General features: G+C 44.9%; 1 protein-coding gene across 1 annotated transcript in view; it reads left to right on the top strand.

Moving 5' to 3' along the window:
- Positions 1 to 16,523, top strand: part of KCNK17 (potassium two pore domain channel subfamily K member 17) — a 288,304-nt gene that overhangs the window by 255,152 nt on the left and 16,629 nt on the right. Inside the window, exon 4 of the mRNA XM_069236331.1 lies at positions 2,699 to 2,867. Within this exon, the coding sequence (XP_069092432.1) occupies positions 2,699 to 2,867 (169 nt within the window). The remainder of the gene's footprint in view (positions 1 to 2,698; positions 2,868 to 16,523) is intronic.

Genomic DNA, 16,523 nt, shown 5'->3' with positions numbered 1-16,523 from the left:
TGAGGAAGAACTGAGCAGAGCTCAGGGAGACTCCCTTCACATAACGTGCGGTAGAAAATCAGCCTCTCTTGGGAATGTTCTAGAGGGTGCTGTCACCTGATTGGTCATAAGTCAAGTTTGGTCCTTTTTTTAAAAGGACATGGATATGTTATTAAATAGAATGTTCATTTCCATTAGGGCCTATATACTGCTTTGTTAATGTATGGTGGGACTCCCACTTTGACGGCGGGAAAGATTCAAGCATGTGAATCTATGAAAGATCCAATACTGGAGAAAGGAGTGCTACACTACCTGTGCTTCTGTGGGCACTAGGGTGTTACACTACCTGTGTTTCTGTGTTTACTAGGATATTAACCTGCCTGTGTTTCTGTGGGTTCTGGGATGCTACACTACCTGTCTTTCTGTGGGTAGTGCAGTATTCCACAAACTGTATTTCTATGGGTGTTGGGATGTTATGCTGCATGTGTTTCTCTGGATACTAGGGTGTTAAATTACCTGTGTTTCTGTTAGGACTTGGATGGTATACTGCCTGTGTTTCTCGGGGCACAGAAGTGTTACACTGCCTGTGTTTCTCTGGGTACAGGGAGTGTTACACTACCTGTGTTTCTGTGTGTCCTGGGATATTACAGTGCCCGTGTTCCTGTAGGTACAAGAGTGTTACATCGCCTGTGTTTCTGTGGGTACAAGAGTGTTACACTTACTGTCTTTCTGTGGGCACTAGGGAGTTACACTTCCTTTGTTTCTCTGTGTACTGGGATAGTACACTGCCTATGTTCCTCTGGGCTCTAGGGTGTTACACTACATACTTTTCAGTGCTACCAGGGTTGTGAAAGAATCCACAAAAGAATGAATGCACAGTTCCACAGTGGAGATAATGGATCTTAGCCCAGTATGGGTGTCCAAAATCAGGAACGAGAGCCCTCACTCACCATTTGGTGACATGCGCACGCAGAGCAGGGGTAGGTGCCAACTGACTCTACGATCTACGATCAAATTATTACATTGGCTGGATCACTAATGGCCATTGCTATCCCCTCTGGGGCCCAACCTTTAATTTGAGGAGGGTTCCTGTTCCGCACATTCAAATTAGTTTACTACAAAAGTGAGGATTAGGTATGGTCTTTTTTAGGTCCTGATGAAATGCACCTAGGTCTTTATAGACAAATTTAGCGAGAAACATGTTGACCTTTTCAATTTAGGCAGTGTAGGGCTATCCAACTCTGCCTTTTCCATACAAAATCCCTAGACTACAGGATTTGTTGACATTAGACACTATGGGGGTCCTTATGACCCCAGCAGTCGGTGTTATAGTGGCAGTAGTACTGCCAACAGGCTAGCGGTACATACCGCCATATTATGACATCGGTGGTTTAGCAAAAGCCAAACCGCCAATGTACCACACCGACCGCCATGGCGGTAATGACCACCGGGCTGGACACTACAGTCTCCAGCCCGGCAGCCGTCACTAGGCCGCCCACAGGAATATGACCCCGACCACCACCATGGTTTCCGTGGCTTTCTTACCGCCACGAAAACCATGGTGATAGGCACTATCAGTGCCAGGGAATTCCTTCAATGGCACTGATAGGGGTCTCCCCGCCCCCCTCCCCCAGGTCCTCGCCCACCCCCTTCCGACACCCCTGACATACACACACCTACACACAGACATACACATGCATACACACACACATATCCACATTCACCCACGCATGCATGCATACATCCATGCACACACACATCCATTCATGCACGCACGCATTCCACACGCCCCACACCCGCATGCATGCACACACAAACATACACACACAACACCCCCCTCCACTGTATGAGCACCCGACTTACCTGCTTGCAGGGGGTCCCCCGCCAGGCGACGGGACGGGCGCTGCTGCCAGCAGCAGTGCCCTCCAGCAGAACACCGCCAGGCCGTATCATGTGTCATGATACGGTCTGCGGCGGTCTACTGCTGTGGCGCTCCTGCTGGCAGCAGCGCCACCTTACTGCCGTCCACCGCCATGACCGTAGCCGGAATTCCGCCGGCTATGGTCATAATATGGCAGTCAGCTAGTAGCCATGGCGACGGTCTTTTGGCGGCCGTCGCTGTGGCGGTAGGCGGCATTTACCGCCTATGTCATAATGAGGGCCTATATTTTGAATTGGGTAAAATAGGCATTATTCTTACTTCCCCTTATCTTCTTTGTCTTTAATCTTGACAGAAGCCCACATTTTCAATAAATATTCCATTACTTGGTCCCTGTAGTAAATTTTAACAGTTCATTTCACCAATCACACATTACTGCATTCACCACCGGCAAATATTTCTAAAAAGATCTCCAGCAAAGGTCTGACAAGGAGCAAAGCCCGATGATGAAGCATGTCACCAAATGGTGAGTGAGGGCTCTTGTTCCTGATTTTGGATACTCACAGGGACCTATTGATCTCTCCCATACTGGGGGAAGATCCATTATCTCCACTGTAGAACTGTCATTCTTTTGTGACTGGTATGGGAGTATTGTGCACAGGACCAGTTCTTTAAAAAAAAAACTCCCACCATATAAGCCCTCCTTTTCTGTTTTGTGAAAGAACCCACCAGGTATGTTTTCTAATTTGATTTCTCACATGATACTATGATAACATGATTGTGCACTGCTTAGTTCAAATCATACAGTTAAAACCAGGATTTTTTCTCCATTGTTTTCAGAGAATGGCAAAGGTACTGACAAGCTCCTGTGCCCTTCTGACTGGCCTGCTGCTCTTCTTGTTGCTGCCCCCTTTGATGTTCACCAGCATGGAGGGCTGGACATACGACGAAGCTGTCTATTTCGCCTTTATTACACTAAGCACCATAGGTTTTGGTGACTACGTGATTGGTAAGCACTCTTGTTGATTCCTTTTGCATGTAACATTCCCATCCAATGTACTTATATGAGGTAGTACTACAATTAACTCACCTATGGACAATGCTTACACTCCAATAGTAAGCAGTCAATAGTGCTTTACGGTCTGATTCCCCCATAATAGCAAATTGAATCTACATCATTCATTTCCGTGCCTAATTGTTTGGTCTGGCTTGACAACACAGCTGTTTAAAAATAGAGAGTAGAGTTTGAGTAAGCCCTTTAGCCATTGGCCCATCTGTGTCAGCCCACTTCACCCATTGCTTTCAGATATTTTGAATCACATCTTGGATCACCCTAAATGAGCTTGCCTTACCTCATGTAATTGGCTGTCTGGTGTATAATTCTGTCCTCCAGTAACTAGTTCCATTCCAATATATAAAATACTATTTTAACAACTGAAAAGTGCACTCAGCTATTGCACACCCAATTCTTTGTCATACAAGCAATGTATAAAGAAAGGGATCTGTTTTTTCATTACAGCATTTCCTTGGACATGATTGCAAGCTAGACCTTAAAATGGCTGCCTAATTGATAATTAGTGTTTATACATTACTGTGCACAAAACATGTAACCCAATATCTTGTGAGATCTTGGCCCTTGGTCTAACTCATCCTCACTGGTACTGTGGTTTTCAAAGGTCTCCTGCCCTCCATGTTACAGGCGGTCTCGGCTCCTACCCTAATATTACCACAATTACCACTATCATCAATAACACCACCACTACCACCATTACAGCAAGCAATAGCACTACTATCACCACCTTTACAACAACCTCCATTACTACTATTACCACCACCATTATTATCGCCACCATCATCATTATCACATTACCATTAACACCCCTAACAAACACTACTACCAGCACTACCATCATCAAGTTATTCTCATGTATTTTCGCATGTGAGAGCATTGTATGTTTGACAGTCTTGTGTATGTGTTTAAGGGAAAGGGTACTATGGGAATGTTTGTAAGAGATACTGTGTGTGTCTGTGAGCACACACATATGCTATCAGTCATACAGTAAGCATTGGCAAAGCCAATATGTCTGGCATTTATGTAGTAAACTCATGCAAACATGATTTCTGCTTGCCCGCATTGGCACATTACGTAAAAGTCAGAATCATTATTTACGCCTATGTTTCATTTATTCTCCTTCTATAATTGATGAAGTGTTGCCTAGATGTGCTCCAAAACAAAGGGGTATATTTATAAATGGGGTTGTGTCACTCTTGCACCACGCAACGTGGTGCATGCACGACACAAGCCTTAAACACAATTTATGAAGCCATGCAAGGCAACCTTGCGTGGACCTGAGTGGCTTCATAAATCTGGAGTAAAGCAATGCAGCGCTCTGTGTTGTGTTACTCTGGCCCAGGGAGGATTTCCATGGTTGTTGCATGGATTTTTTCCCACACACCCTGCATGAATTTTTACGCATTCCCAGATTTACCAGAAATGGTAGGCTTGGGAATGTGCCAAAATGCTACACCTTCCCAAGTGAGGCATAGCAAGGAGAAATATCTTAATTTCTCCTTGTTTTTTTATCTCTTTCTATGTGTGCTGCATTCTGCTTCAGGGGATTGTTGTTGTGCAGGAAGGTGGCCCTTCCTATACAAAAACAATCTTCCTTACAATGCAAGCATACTTGCACTATGATGCAAGGGCACACGCGTTGGCGCTAGGCAGCCAAAACTGCACCAGTGCAGGGACAAAGGCAGGAATGTGCCATATTCTTTTAAATACAGTGCATTCCTGTCCTTTCCCTTACATGCAGGGCAGCATGATTTGGCCATTAATATGGCCCAAACACCTTTATTTGGGAGTATACTAAAACTTGGTATTTCCCTATAAAACACAAGCAAGTTATGTGTGGAGTTACTACTGTCCCAGCACCGAACTTCGAATATTGTGAGTCAGTCACAAGGCCGTTGTTGAGATTACGAATGTTCTCAATGTATGTATGAATGAGTGGCCTACATATCAGTAATCTTCATTACTCCTATTCTGTCTTCCTCTTCACAGTTTGAAATCCTGACTCTCTCTACCCATTTTACATGTATCTTGCTATATGAGGAAGTTCCAACGGAGCTCTACGATTTTATGAGTAGGAAGAGGGATCAATACAAGACATAAATAAACAATAATCAATTCTGTATTTCTTTTATATTAAAGCAAATCTAAAAAGAAAGACTTAAGGCTAAGGGAATAAGTCTGTCTCAGGGGCAGGATTAATCACAAGGTTAGGATTGTAACAAGGAGGATGACATTTGAAAGCAATGTATCTACGTTTTTAGGATCGGATGTGCACAGTATACAATATAACAAAGGCCCTCATTACGACTTTGGCGGTCGGTGGTAAAGCAGCGGTAAGACTGCAAACAGGGCGGCGGAAAAAAAAAAGGAATTATGACTGCGGCGGTTACCGCCGCGGTCATCTGCCACTTCACCATTCCGACCGCCATGGCGGTGAGAACCGCTGGGCTGGAGAGTGTGGTCTCCAGCCCGACGGTCCTCACTAGACCGCCGACAGTATAAGGACCCTGCATACCGCCATGGATCTCATGTGGTTGGGAACCGCCATGAGATCCACGGCGGTAGGCACTATCAGTGCCAGGGAATTCCTTCCCTGGCACTGATAGGGGTCTCCCCCACTCCCCGCTACCCCCCACAAATCCTCCCCACCCCCCTGCAACCTCCCAAAGGTGGCACAACCCCTCCACCCGACCCCGAACATGCACATATACACACCCCTACACACACACACCCCCAACATGCACATATACACACCCCTACACGCACACATACACCCCAACAACACATACCCGCACACATACAAACAGCCATGCACACCGTCCGACCCGCACACATTTCCCATACACACAGCACCCCCCGCACGCATACACTCACTCACTCACCCCCTCTAGACTCTCACACGCACACCCCCATGCACACACAAAACACACAACCCCCCCCCCTTCCCTAACGGACGATCAACTTACCTTGTCCATTGATCCTCCTGGAGGGGACAGGATCCATGGGGGCAGCCCCGCCACCAGAACACCGTCACCAGAACACCGCCACACCGAATCATGGGACGTGATTCAGTGGGCGGTGTTCTGTTGACGTGGCGGTAGAGGTTGAGCAACCTCCACTTTCCCGCAATCCGCCAGTATGGCTGCTGGCGGCTTTCTGTACGAAAAAGGACGGTGGCCTGCCAGCTGTCATAATACGTGTTGCGGAAGACCGCCACCACTGGCGGTCTTCAGCGCGGCGGTACCTCAGCAGTCTTGCGAAAAGACCGCCGAGGTCGTAATGACCCCCAAAGTGTTTAAAGTGGAATACTTGAACAGCAATGTTTCATGAATATCTCCACATTCAAATAATAATTCCAAGGTTAAAGGTTATGGCCACATTCTACACATTTCCATATTAAAAGAAAAAGTAAAAGAAGCAAATGCTTAAACAATCAACTTTTGAACTTCTATTCCAGTTGTGATGGGGATATCAATCAGGCATCTTACTTGACTATTATACTTCTAATTATGATTGTGAACATCCAGCAGAGAAAAATAACCCTGATTGATACACTTTCTTAAATGTAAACCCTGTTAGGAGATATAATCAGAAATGTGGTTTATCTTTATTCAAGCATTTGAGAGAGTAATACAAAATCATCCTTCAAACGTCACATGCCAAGTGTTATTCAAAACAGTTTTATGTTGTATTACCATAATTATAAAATGAGAGTTCCTGATGATTCCTTCAAATGTACAGATAAATAATTTCCTATTCATTAAGTTCAAATGTGAAAGAACAGGTGGTATTTATTACGCTGCTCTCCATTTAAAAAAATTAACAAAAAGTATTTATTTAGGAATATGAACAGGTCACTTTAAGTTATTGTTATCATGGACTTCTTATTAAGGTTGAAATGTTTGTATACACAACATAATGATCTCCAGTGCCAACAAATGTGGAAATGTTATGATTACAATATAGAATCCATACACATGTTATGAGGTTGGAGATAGCAACCACATAACCTATTCCTAAATAGAATTTTTCAAATAAATAATCTCAAAAGTAATTTCAACTAGAAATGAAAAATTATAAGGAATTTAGAGTTGTAGGTGTAAAGCATCCCGTCATGCCAATGATATACCTAAATTACATAAACCTTGTTCATTCCCATCTTACCATTGAATTTACAGTGGACTGACTCAGATACAGTGGAACTGCCCATGTTTCTATACACCTTTCTGGCACTGCCTATGACTATGATGCCTCTGTTTATTAGGGATATGAACGGCATTTGGAAACACGTTTTACTTTGGCCACCATGAATGTCAAGATCATGATATCAGCTTGTAGCGTTGAAATCATGACTAACTGCTCAATCCGTGCCTTTACATACTCACACTACAACTAGTTAGGTTCTTAAAATAACATTGATGTACTGTTTCATCTTCTACATACAACTACATGGTATTGCAATGTGCTTGTGATTTGCCCCATTTTACACTAAGGTCTTTCATTGGTGTTTGAAGACGGGCATGTCAGGTGTGATCACAAAGGGGAATTTCATCTTTGAGGAGGTGCATCAATGATATCACGGTAATTTGGAATGGAGCAGTGGATGAGAAACTAGTTACCATCAACTTTTTAATATTAATGATTTCAATGTACAATTAACATTACAATATGATATAAAAAGATTAAGCTTTATCAGTCAATAACATCGCACCTACAAAATTGTACTTGTAAAGTCGGTTAACCCTTCAAACCTCAAATTAAGTATATCCTAAGGGCAAATATTGCAAGAGAGAACTATTTGTAGTGTACAAAATTATTTTATGTCTCGGGTTAAATACACGCAAAGTAGATTACTAGAACAGGACTAAGAATTGCAAATATTCAAAGAAGTTAACTATAAGGAATAATAAAGTTAGGGGCATATTTAAGAAACTCTGTGCAGCGCCACTTTTCTTGCACCCATTAGCACCCCCTAACGCCACCAGGTGTGCACCATATTTAAAATATGGCGCACCGTGGTGGTAGTTAGGGGACTAGCATCAAAATTGCTAACGCTAGTCCGGCGCTTTGAAGGATTAGCAGAAAAAATGTTGAAGCTAATCCTGCAAATCACTCAGAGACCCATTGTACACAATTGAATCCTCCTTTTAACACCTGCTCTGAGCAGGCGTTAAAAGTACCAAAATAAATGGCACAAGGAAATCTAGTAGGAATGGTGCTAGGGGCTCTTAAATATGAACACTGAACACTAAACAACAGATGTTACACCATGGGAAGTGTTATCGTATATAAAACAAATGTGAACGGATTGTTACATCAGAGGGAATAGTTTCTTACCTGTAACTCCAGTTCTCTCGTAGGGGTATTTTCATGATAGTCATAAGCACTAAATAGCTCAGCACGCCTGCGGGGACCCTGGAGCACTGTTCTGAAGTGTCTTCTTAAGTGTAGATGTTTGCCTTTCTTGAGGAAGGCCTGCAAAGTCACTTAAGAATGTCAATGTGCAGCCTAGAGGAAAGGCTACAAAGGCCAAATTGTTCATTCTTTTGGTTGAAAAAAAGGGTACTGTAGTATAGATATACATTAAAAAACATGTATATTCTAGAGATAATGTAGAAAAAATCTTTCACAAACCTTTTTACAACTTTAAAATAAGGATGAAACAATGCAGGACAGTGTAGCCCATAGGCTGCCATTATACCGAATGTAAATAGAGCTGTGCCTTTAAGAAGAGAAAGACTTCCTGTATCCCATCATGCATAGCAAAAGGCAGTTGCCTCAGTTTTTTTTGTAGGCTTGTAATGTGACGTGAAGAAGTCTGAAAATATCTTTCATTATTAATATTATTATTATAATTATTATCATGTCAACTCCACCAGGGAGGAGGGAGGGTTGCATATGACTATCATGGAAATACCCCAACGAGCGAACTGGAGTTACAGGTAAGAAACTGTATCCCCTTCTCTCGTAGGGGATTTCCATGTATAGTTATAAGCACTGAATAGATTAGCAAGCCCATCCCAATAACAGCGGTGGAGAAGACAGAACAAGAAACAAATAATAAATCACGCAAAGAGATTCTTAAGAGAGGCCTGTCCAACTTGAGCATCTGTCTTAGCATCCGAATCAAGACAGTAATGCTTAGTAAAGGTGTGGACAGATCTCCATGTAGCTGCTTTGCAGATTCCTGCTAACGGAATGTTGCTCATCAAAGCAGCAGTTGCTGCTTTGCCCTTAGTGGAATGGGCCTTAGGTCTGCCATCGAGGGATTTATTTGCTAACTGGTAACATAATAAGATACATGAGACAATCCACCTGGATAAAGATTGTTTGGAGGTGGCCAGGCCTGTTCGAACTGGGCCATAGTTAATAAACAGTTGTTGTGACTCGCACAATGATTTTGTTCTATCTAAATACAATTTTAAAACTCTCTTTACATCGAGAGAATGTAGGGTTCTCTCAGCAGGAGTAGATGGATTTTGGAAGAAAGTCGGTAAGGAGATGGTCTGGTTTACGTGAAAGTCTGAAATGACTTTAGGTAGGAATTTAGGATGTGTTCTCATTACCACTTTTGAGGAATGGAAAACAGTATAAGGTTCTTGAGCGCAAAGGGCCTGGATCTCACTAACCCTGCGAGCTGAAGTGATTGCTACAAGAAAGGCAGTTTTCCAGGTAAGATGTTGGAGGGATGCCTTGTGTATGGGTTCAAAGGGGTGTAGCATCAGACACAAAAGGACTATGTTAAGCTCCCATGGAGGAGATGGACGTCTAATAGGAGGAAAAACCTTTTTTAAACCTTCTAGGAAATATTTAATGACTGGGATTTTAAAGAAAGAGGTTTGTGAAGGACTTTTCCTATATGCTGTTAGAGCTGCAAAGTGTACTCTGATTGATGAAAACTGTAAGCCAGACTTTGCCAGGTGTAATAGATATGGAAGCATAGCTTCTCCTCTGCATGTTGTTGGGTCAAAGTTCTTGTCCGAACACCATATGCAGAGCCTTTTCCATTTGAAGGCATAAGCTGTTCTTGTGGAAGGGTGTTTTGCCTCCCTTAGAATCTCCATGCAGTCCTGAGGAAGATTAAGGTGACCATACTGTACTAGCTCAGGAGCCATGCTGCCAAATTCAAAGACGAGAGGTTGGGATGCCTCATCTGGCCTCGAAAGGGCGGCATGGCAATCTTATATGTCGACGGAGTGACCAGTGAAGAAGGTCCGGAAACCACCACTGGCGTGGACACTCCGGAACAATGGGATCATCTTGGTGTTGGAGTGGGACAGCTTGAGGAGGACTGTCGGTATCAGGGCAAGTGGTGGAAAGGCGTAAAGACATTTTCCTGACCAGTCTATTCACAGGGCATTCCCCAATGTTCCTGGATGGTAGTACCTGGAGGCGAAGTCTTGGCATTTTTTGTTTTCTGGGGTTGCGAATAGATGTATAGAAGGGGTACCCCACATGGAAAAGATGGAGTAGACGATGTCGTCGTGCAGAACCCACTCGTGGTTTTCGTCCATTGCGCGGCTGAGGGCATCCGCTTGGACATTCTGTATGCCCGGAAGGTGAGTTGCTACTATTGTTAAGTTCCTGGCTAGAAGCCAGTGCCAAATTGTTTGGGCCTCCGTAGACAGAGTTCTGGATCTGGTGCCCCCTTGTTTGTTCAAGTAATACATGGTGGCCATGTTGTCTGTTTGGAGAAGCAGAGTTTTCGTAGTCAATGCGGGGAGGAATGCCTTGAGCGCAAGATGGACTGCACGTAACTCTAGGAGATTGATGTGATATAGTCTTTCCCTCTGCGACCAAGAGCCTGGAATCTGAAGGTGATCCAATATCCGCTTCCCGATCCGAGCAGCGATGCATCCGTGACTATCGTCTGAGTGGGAGGCTGTTGGTGGAATGGCATCCCTTTCAGGAGATTGCTCGGAGAACACCACCTCCACTTGAGGGATTGAATGGCATGGGGAGAAAGAAGGATGCTGTCCTCCCAATCGTCTACTAGTTGATTCCAATGGTTTTCTAGGCACTCCTGTAAAGGTCTCATATGGAGGCGAGCGTTGGGAGTGAGATAGATGCAAGACGCCATCGACCCCAGGTGAGAGGATACCGTCCTTGCAGTGGTCTGAGGGATTTTCTCGAGTAGCTGGCATTTCTGAAGGATTGATAAACGTCGTTCCTCCGAAGAAAAACACCTTTGCTTGAGAGGTGTCAATGATGGCACCTAAGTAGTGCAACCTCTGTACAGGTGAAGTCGTGGACTTGGAGAGATTGACCTGAAGGCCCAGTCTCTAGAGTAGTTGGTAGGTCCAATTGAAATGCCATTGGGCCTCTTGGTATGTGGATGCTTTTATGAGCCAATCGTCTAGGTAGGGATAGACGAAGATCCAATGTTTCCTTAAATGGGCTGCCACCACCACCATGCATTTGGAAAACGTCCTCGGTGCTGAGTTGAGGCCGAAGGGTAGCACTGTATATTGGTAATGGCTTTGTCCGACGAGAAATCTTAAGAACTTCCGATGTTTTTTGACCATGGGAATGTGGAAGTAAGCGTCGCGGAGATCTATTGAACAGAGCCAATCGCCTTGATGAAGTTGTGGATAGATTTGGTGTAAGAATAGCATTCTGAATTTTTCTTTGCAAATCCATTTGTTGGCTATTCTTAGATCGAGAATGGGTGGAAACTCGTGCTTGTCTTTTATTTTATACCAGGAAGTATCTCAAGTAGATTCCCTTTCCTTGCTGGTTCATAGGAACAGGTTCTATCGCCTTCTTTTGTAATAGGGTTCTGACCTCTACTTTGAGAACGTTGAGATGGTATTTCACCGGTTTGGGTGGAATAGAAGGCGGAGGGTTTATGAACCTGAGACAATAGCCATTCTGTACAATATTCACAACCCAGGCGTCTGATGTTATGCGTTGCCACTCTTCCAGATGATGCGAAATACTTCCCCCTACCGGAGTGGGTAACGGAAGAGGGGGAAGTAAGGATTCAGGGTTTAGACGCTGATGTTTGACGTCCTGTTTGGGCGGCTTGTGGTGTGGAGCGACCCCTTGTTTGTTTTCGCTGGGTCGAAAAAGGTCTCTGGTGTTGCAGGTGCTGGGATCTAGGCGGCACCCACTGCGGAGTTTGAAGCCTCTGAATGAAAAATCTACAGTGGTAGGGACGGAAAGTTTTCCGCTGTTCTCTTGGCTTCTCAATGCCCACTGCCTTACGAGTGTCTAATTCCGTCTTCATCCTAGACATCGTCAGCATGAGACCCAAACAAAGTGGAACCTGAAAAAGGAAGGTTCTGTATCCTCTGTTGCGATTCTGGCTTGAGTGAAATAAGGCGTAGCCAGGAATGTCTTCTTAAGGATATGCCATAACAATAACTATGAGCAGATAATATGGAGGAGTCCGCAGCCGTGCTAATCACCTGGTTGGAGACCATGGTGCCTTTGTTTACAATATCCAAGAAATCCTCCTTTTTGTCTTTGGGAAGGTAATCGGCAAATTGTAGCATAGAATCCCAAAGGGCGTGATCATACCTGCCCAAAAGGGCAGTGGCACTAGCCGCTTTCATGGTGATGGCTGATGTTGAGCAAACTTTGCGGCCTGCGGCATCAATCTTTCTACTCTCCTTGTCTGGTGGAGAGGAGGAAAACGGAGAGGTTGAATGTAGCTTTTTAGCAGCCACGATTACCACCGAATCGGGCACTGGATCCGCTCTCAGAAATAAAGGGTCCTGCTCAGGAGGACGGTATTTCTTTATGAGTCTTGAAGGAGCAGTCTTGGTTGTGGACGGTGTAAGGAAAATGTCTATTGCCGGTTCAAGTAACCCTGGGACCAGCGGTAGTAATGGCCTAGCCGAAGATCGCTGGTGTAATGTCTCAAATATGACAGAAGTTGTTGGAGTGGGTACTGCCAGGGGGATGTTCAGCATGGTAGCACCGCAAATTAATACCTCCTGAAAAGTATTCACTTCATCTATGGGCGAAACTCTCGGAGACCGGGAGTCCAATAACATCGGAGAGTAATCTCTTGTAGATGAAGAGGAGTACCTATGGTGGGAGCGAGGAGACCTGTGATCCGAGTCATGCCGATGACGGTGTCTAGACGTAGAGGAACATCTCGAGAAAGACGATTGTCTTGTGGATTCTGCAGGAGTCACCGGGGCGGCCTCAGAAAGAGGTACCGGCGGAGGAGCTGTAGGTGCCAGAGGTGTCGGTGATAAAGGAGATGGCTGAGGAGAAGGTGTCAAGAGAATCAGAGGTGATATAGACTCTCCTTGGTCCCTTTGAATGCCTTCTTGACGCCGACAAGCTTCTCAACGTCAAAGTACGATGCCGACGTGTACCTCTCGTCGTTGACTCCTCTCGCCGTTGGGAGCCCCTCGACGGCGATCTGCCTCGATGTCGGTGGGATGACGTTGATCGTCTCCGACGGCTAGCACTGTCTCTCGACGTCGATCTTCCCCTTCGCGTCGACGGTGACCTCGACAGGGAACTCCTCGACAGCGAATGTCTGCGCCGTCTCGTCGATGATAACGCTCTCAACGGCGAGCGATGTCTCTTCCTCGATGGTGAGCTGGTTCTCGACGGCGAGCATGTCGGTGCTGTTCCTTGTCTCGACGTCGATGCTCTTGATATCATCGGGGACCTGTGACATTTTTTAGCAGATCTGGAAGCTGCTCCAGAGGACAAAGTCAGAGCCCAGGTGGAAGACTGACCTTCTCCTCGCTCTGTGGTGGATTGTGCCCTCCGTCTACTGTCCTCCTTTGCTTGAAGACAAATTTTCTCCCTGTCACGAAGGGTGCGCCTGGAGAAGGTTTTACAAATGTCACAGGCATCAGGTTTATGAGATGATGGCAGGCAAATAATACAGACTTGATGTGGGTCTGTTTTGGCCTTCTTCCTGCCACAACTAGGGCACTTATCAAAAAGTGAAGGCAAGTTGGTGGAAAAAAGCCTTAAATTTCTGTCAGAATTTGACAAAAAAAGACAGAAAACATTCACTCTGGTTGAAAAACATCGAGTGAAAATGAAATCCAAAGGATTTGTGTTGAATTTTAGTCAAAAAACCTATAAATAGGTGGAGCTCAATGCTTCAGGGTCCTGTCAGAAGGAGCCCGAAAAAAGAACTGAGGCAACTGCCTTTTGCTATGCATGATGGGATACAGGAAGTCTTTCTCTTCTTAAAGGCACAGCTCTATTTACATTCTGTATAATGGCAGCCTACGGGCTACACTGCCCTGCATTGTTTCATCCTTATTTAAAAGTTGTAAAAAGGTTTGTGAAAGACTTTTTCTACTTCATCTCTAGAATATACATGTTTTTTAATGTATATCTATACTACAGTACCCTTTTTTTCAACCAAAAGAATGAACAATTTGGCCTTTGTAGCCTTTCCTCTAGGCTGCACATTGACATTCTTAAGTGACTGCAGGCCTTCCTCAAGAAAGACGAACATCTACACTTAAGAAGACACTTCAGAACAGTGCACCGGGATCCCCGCAGGCGTGCGGAACTATTCAGTGCTTATGACTATACATGGAAATCCCCTACGAGAGAAATAAGGTTACTGAGTTTCCCAATACCATGTTCTACATCATATTTAAGCATTCTGTGCCATGTAAACACTGTCCAAAAATAAAACATGTTTGCCATTGTTGCATAGAGACATTTAGGGGGTTATTCCAACTTTGGAGGAAGTGGTAATCCGTCCCAAAAGTGACGGTAAAGTGACGGATATACCACCAGCCGTATTACGAGTCCATTATATCCTATGGAACTCGTAATACGGCTGGTGGTAAATCCGTCACATTTGGGACGGATTACCACCTCCTCCAAAGTTGGAATAACCCCCTGAATGTGGTATAGAAAGGCCTGACATAGAGGTGAACTTTGAGTCCTTGTAGGCACATGAATTAAAAAATTGGTACTTCCAGAAGGTGTGCTGGCTGCCATCTAATTGTGGGTGGGATCTCTTGATAAGTTAAACTCCATGCACACCTCAGTCATCTGGGCCTGAAATTTGTCCTCAAAGTCAGGAGAAGCATGTTTGTTCTCCACAAAAGCTAGCAAGTATTTTTCAGGCATGGCACAGCAGCATGGATTATCTGTGATACTAGGCTTACCAGCCAAGAGCATCATCAACGCAGGCTTTTCTGGGAAGTCAGCCTTGTCCTTAGGTTCAAGAGCTTAGAAGTTATTGGAAGAAAAATATGTGGCACTGGATACTGAGTGTAGGTAAGTATTCAAAACTGGTAGGCCCTGGCAGGAAGCCAGGACACAATTTGAATGTGTGCCACTTCCACATTCATGCCAGGACCAACTAGAGCTGGAAGTATCCAGGTGAATATTTTCACAGTCAGTCTTGTTAAAATAAAGGAATGGAATGTGTGGGAGTGGCTAGCAGCTGCACAGCTATGGTTTGGTACCACACAGACCAACATCTCAAGTGGGCTCATTTTATTATTGGGCATAGCAGAGTACAGATGGCTGGTGGGCTCTAGGTTGACTGCGGTCGAGAAATCAGACTGAAAAACGGCTATGCGACATCCAAAGAGAAATCCCAGGGGATAAGCCATAATGTAGTTACCATTCACTCTCTGCTCTCCCCTTTTATCTGAAGCCTGTTTTTAAGAAGAAACACATATTTGAATGGAGCAGCCTGCATCTCCTGAACTAAAGTCCTTGTGTGTATAGATGGGAATAATAAAACTCTGATAATTTAATGTTACAATGAACCCATGGCTTGAGATCGGCCTTCTATAATGAATATGCAGATGTTCTGGTGCCGCACCTTCTTGAGATCTGCGCTGAAGCACTTGAGAGAGGTGTCCTCCCGGCTTCGCTATGGGAGGCTCTTATAGTGATGATTCTGAAACCTGGGAAGGACCCTGGTAGCTGCGATTCGTATCGGTCACTCTCGCTAATAAACATTGATAACAAGATCTTGGTAAAGCTCATTGTGAAGGACCTTCAGCCTTTACTTGCATCCTTGGTATTACCGGACCAGTCTGGCTTTGTGTCTGGGCATTCGACACTGTATATCTTGCGTACCTTTTTTGCGATTTCTAGTACGATCGAGACTGATGTTAGCGCGGCGGCAGTCTTCCTGGACGCCGCAAAGGCGTTTGATTTGCTGGATTGGTCATATATGTTCGCCCTGCTGGCCAGAGTGGGTCTTAGCATTAGATTTATTCAACTGATTAATTTTTTGTATTCCCAGCCGACTGCTCGCTTGAGAATTAACAGGATGCTCTCGGCTCCCTTTTCGATTGCTAGGGGCACTCGCTAGGATGCTTATGACAGGCTTCTTCAGGCGGCTGCGGTCCTTGCTTGTGACCCTTGTGTCGGCGGGGGGACAGCCCAGAATTGCATGGGGGACTCTGACTCTACCGTTCGAGCAGGGAAGGCTTGCGGCCCCGGATCTGGAGCTTTATTATTACTGCGCGCAGGCCCATTTTATACATTTATGGCTGAATCCCATATGTTATTTGCCGCACTTGGCAGCAGAAAGTGGCCTAGTTTGGCTGGACAGACTGGAAGGGGTACTTGGAGGACTTCTCAGGGCCCGTCGACGGAATGTGGATGTGCTTGGCATGGGCTTGGACC

Source organism: Pleurodeles waltl, chromosome 5 (genome assembly GCF_031143425.1).
Source record: "Pleurodeles waltl isolate 20211129_DDA chromosome 5, aPleWal1.hap1.20221129, whole genome shotgun sequence".
NCBI lineage: Eukaryota > Metazoa > Chordata > Amphibia > Caudata > Salamandridae > Pleurodeles > Pleurodeles waltl.
This window is presented reverse-complemented; position numbering and strand designations above follow the sequence as displayed.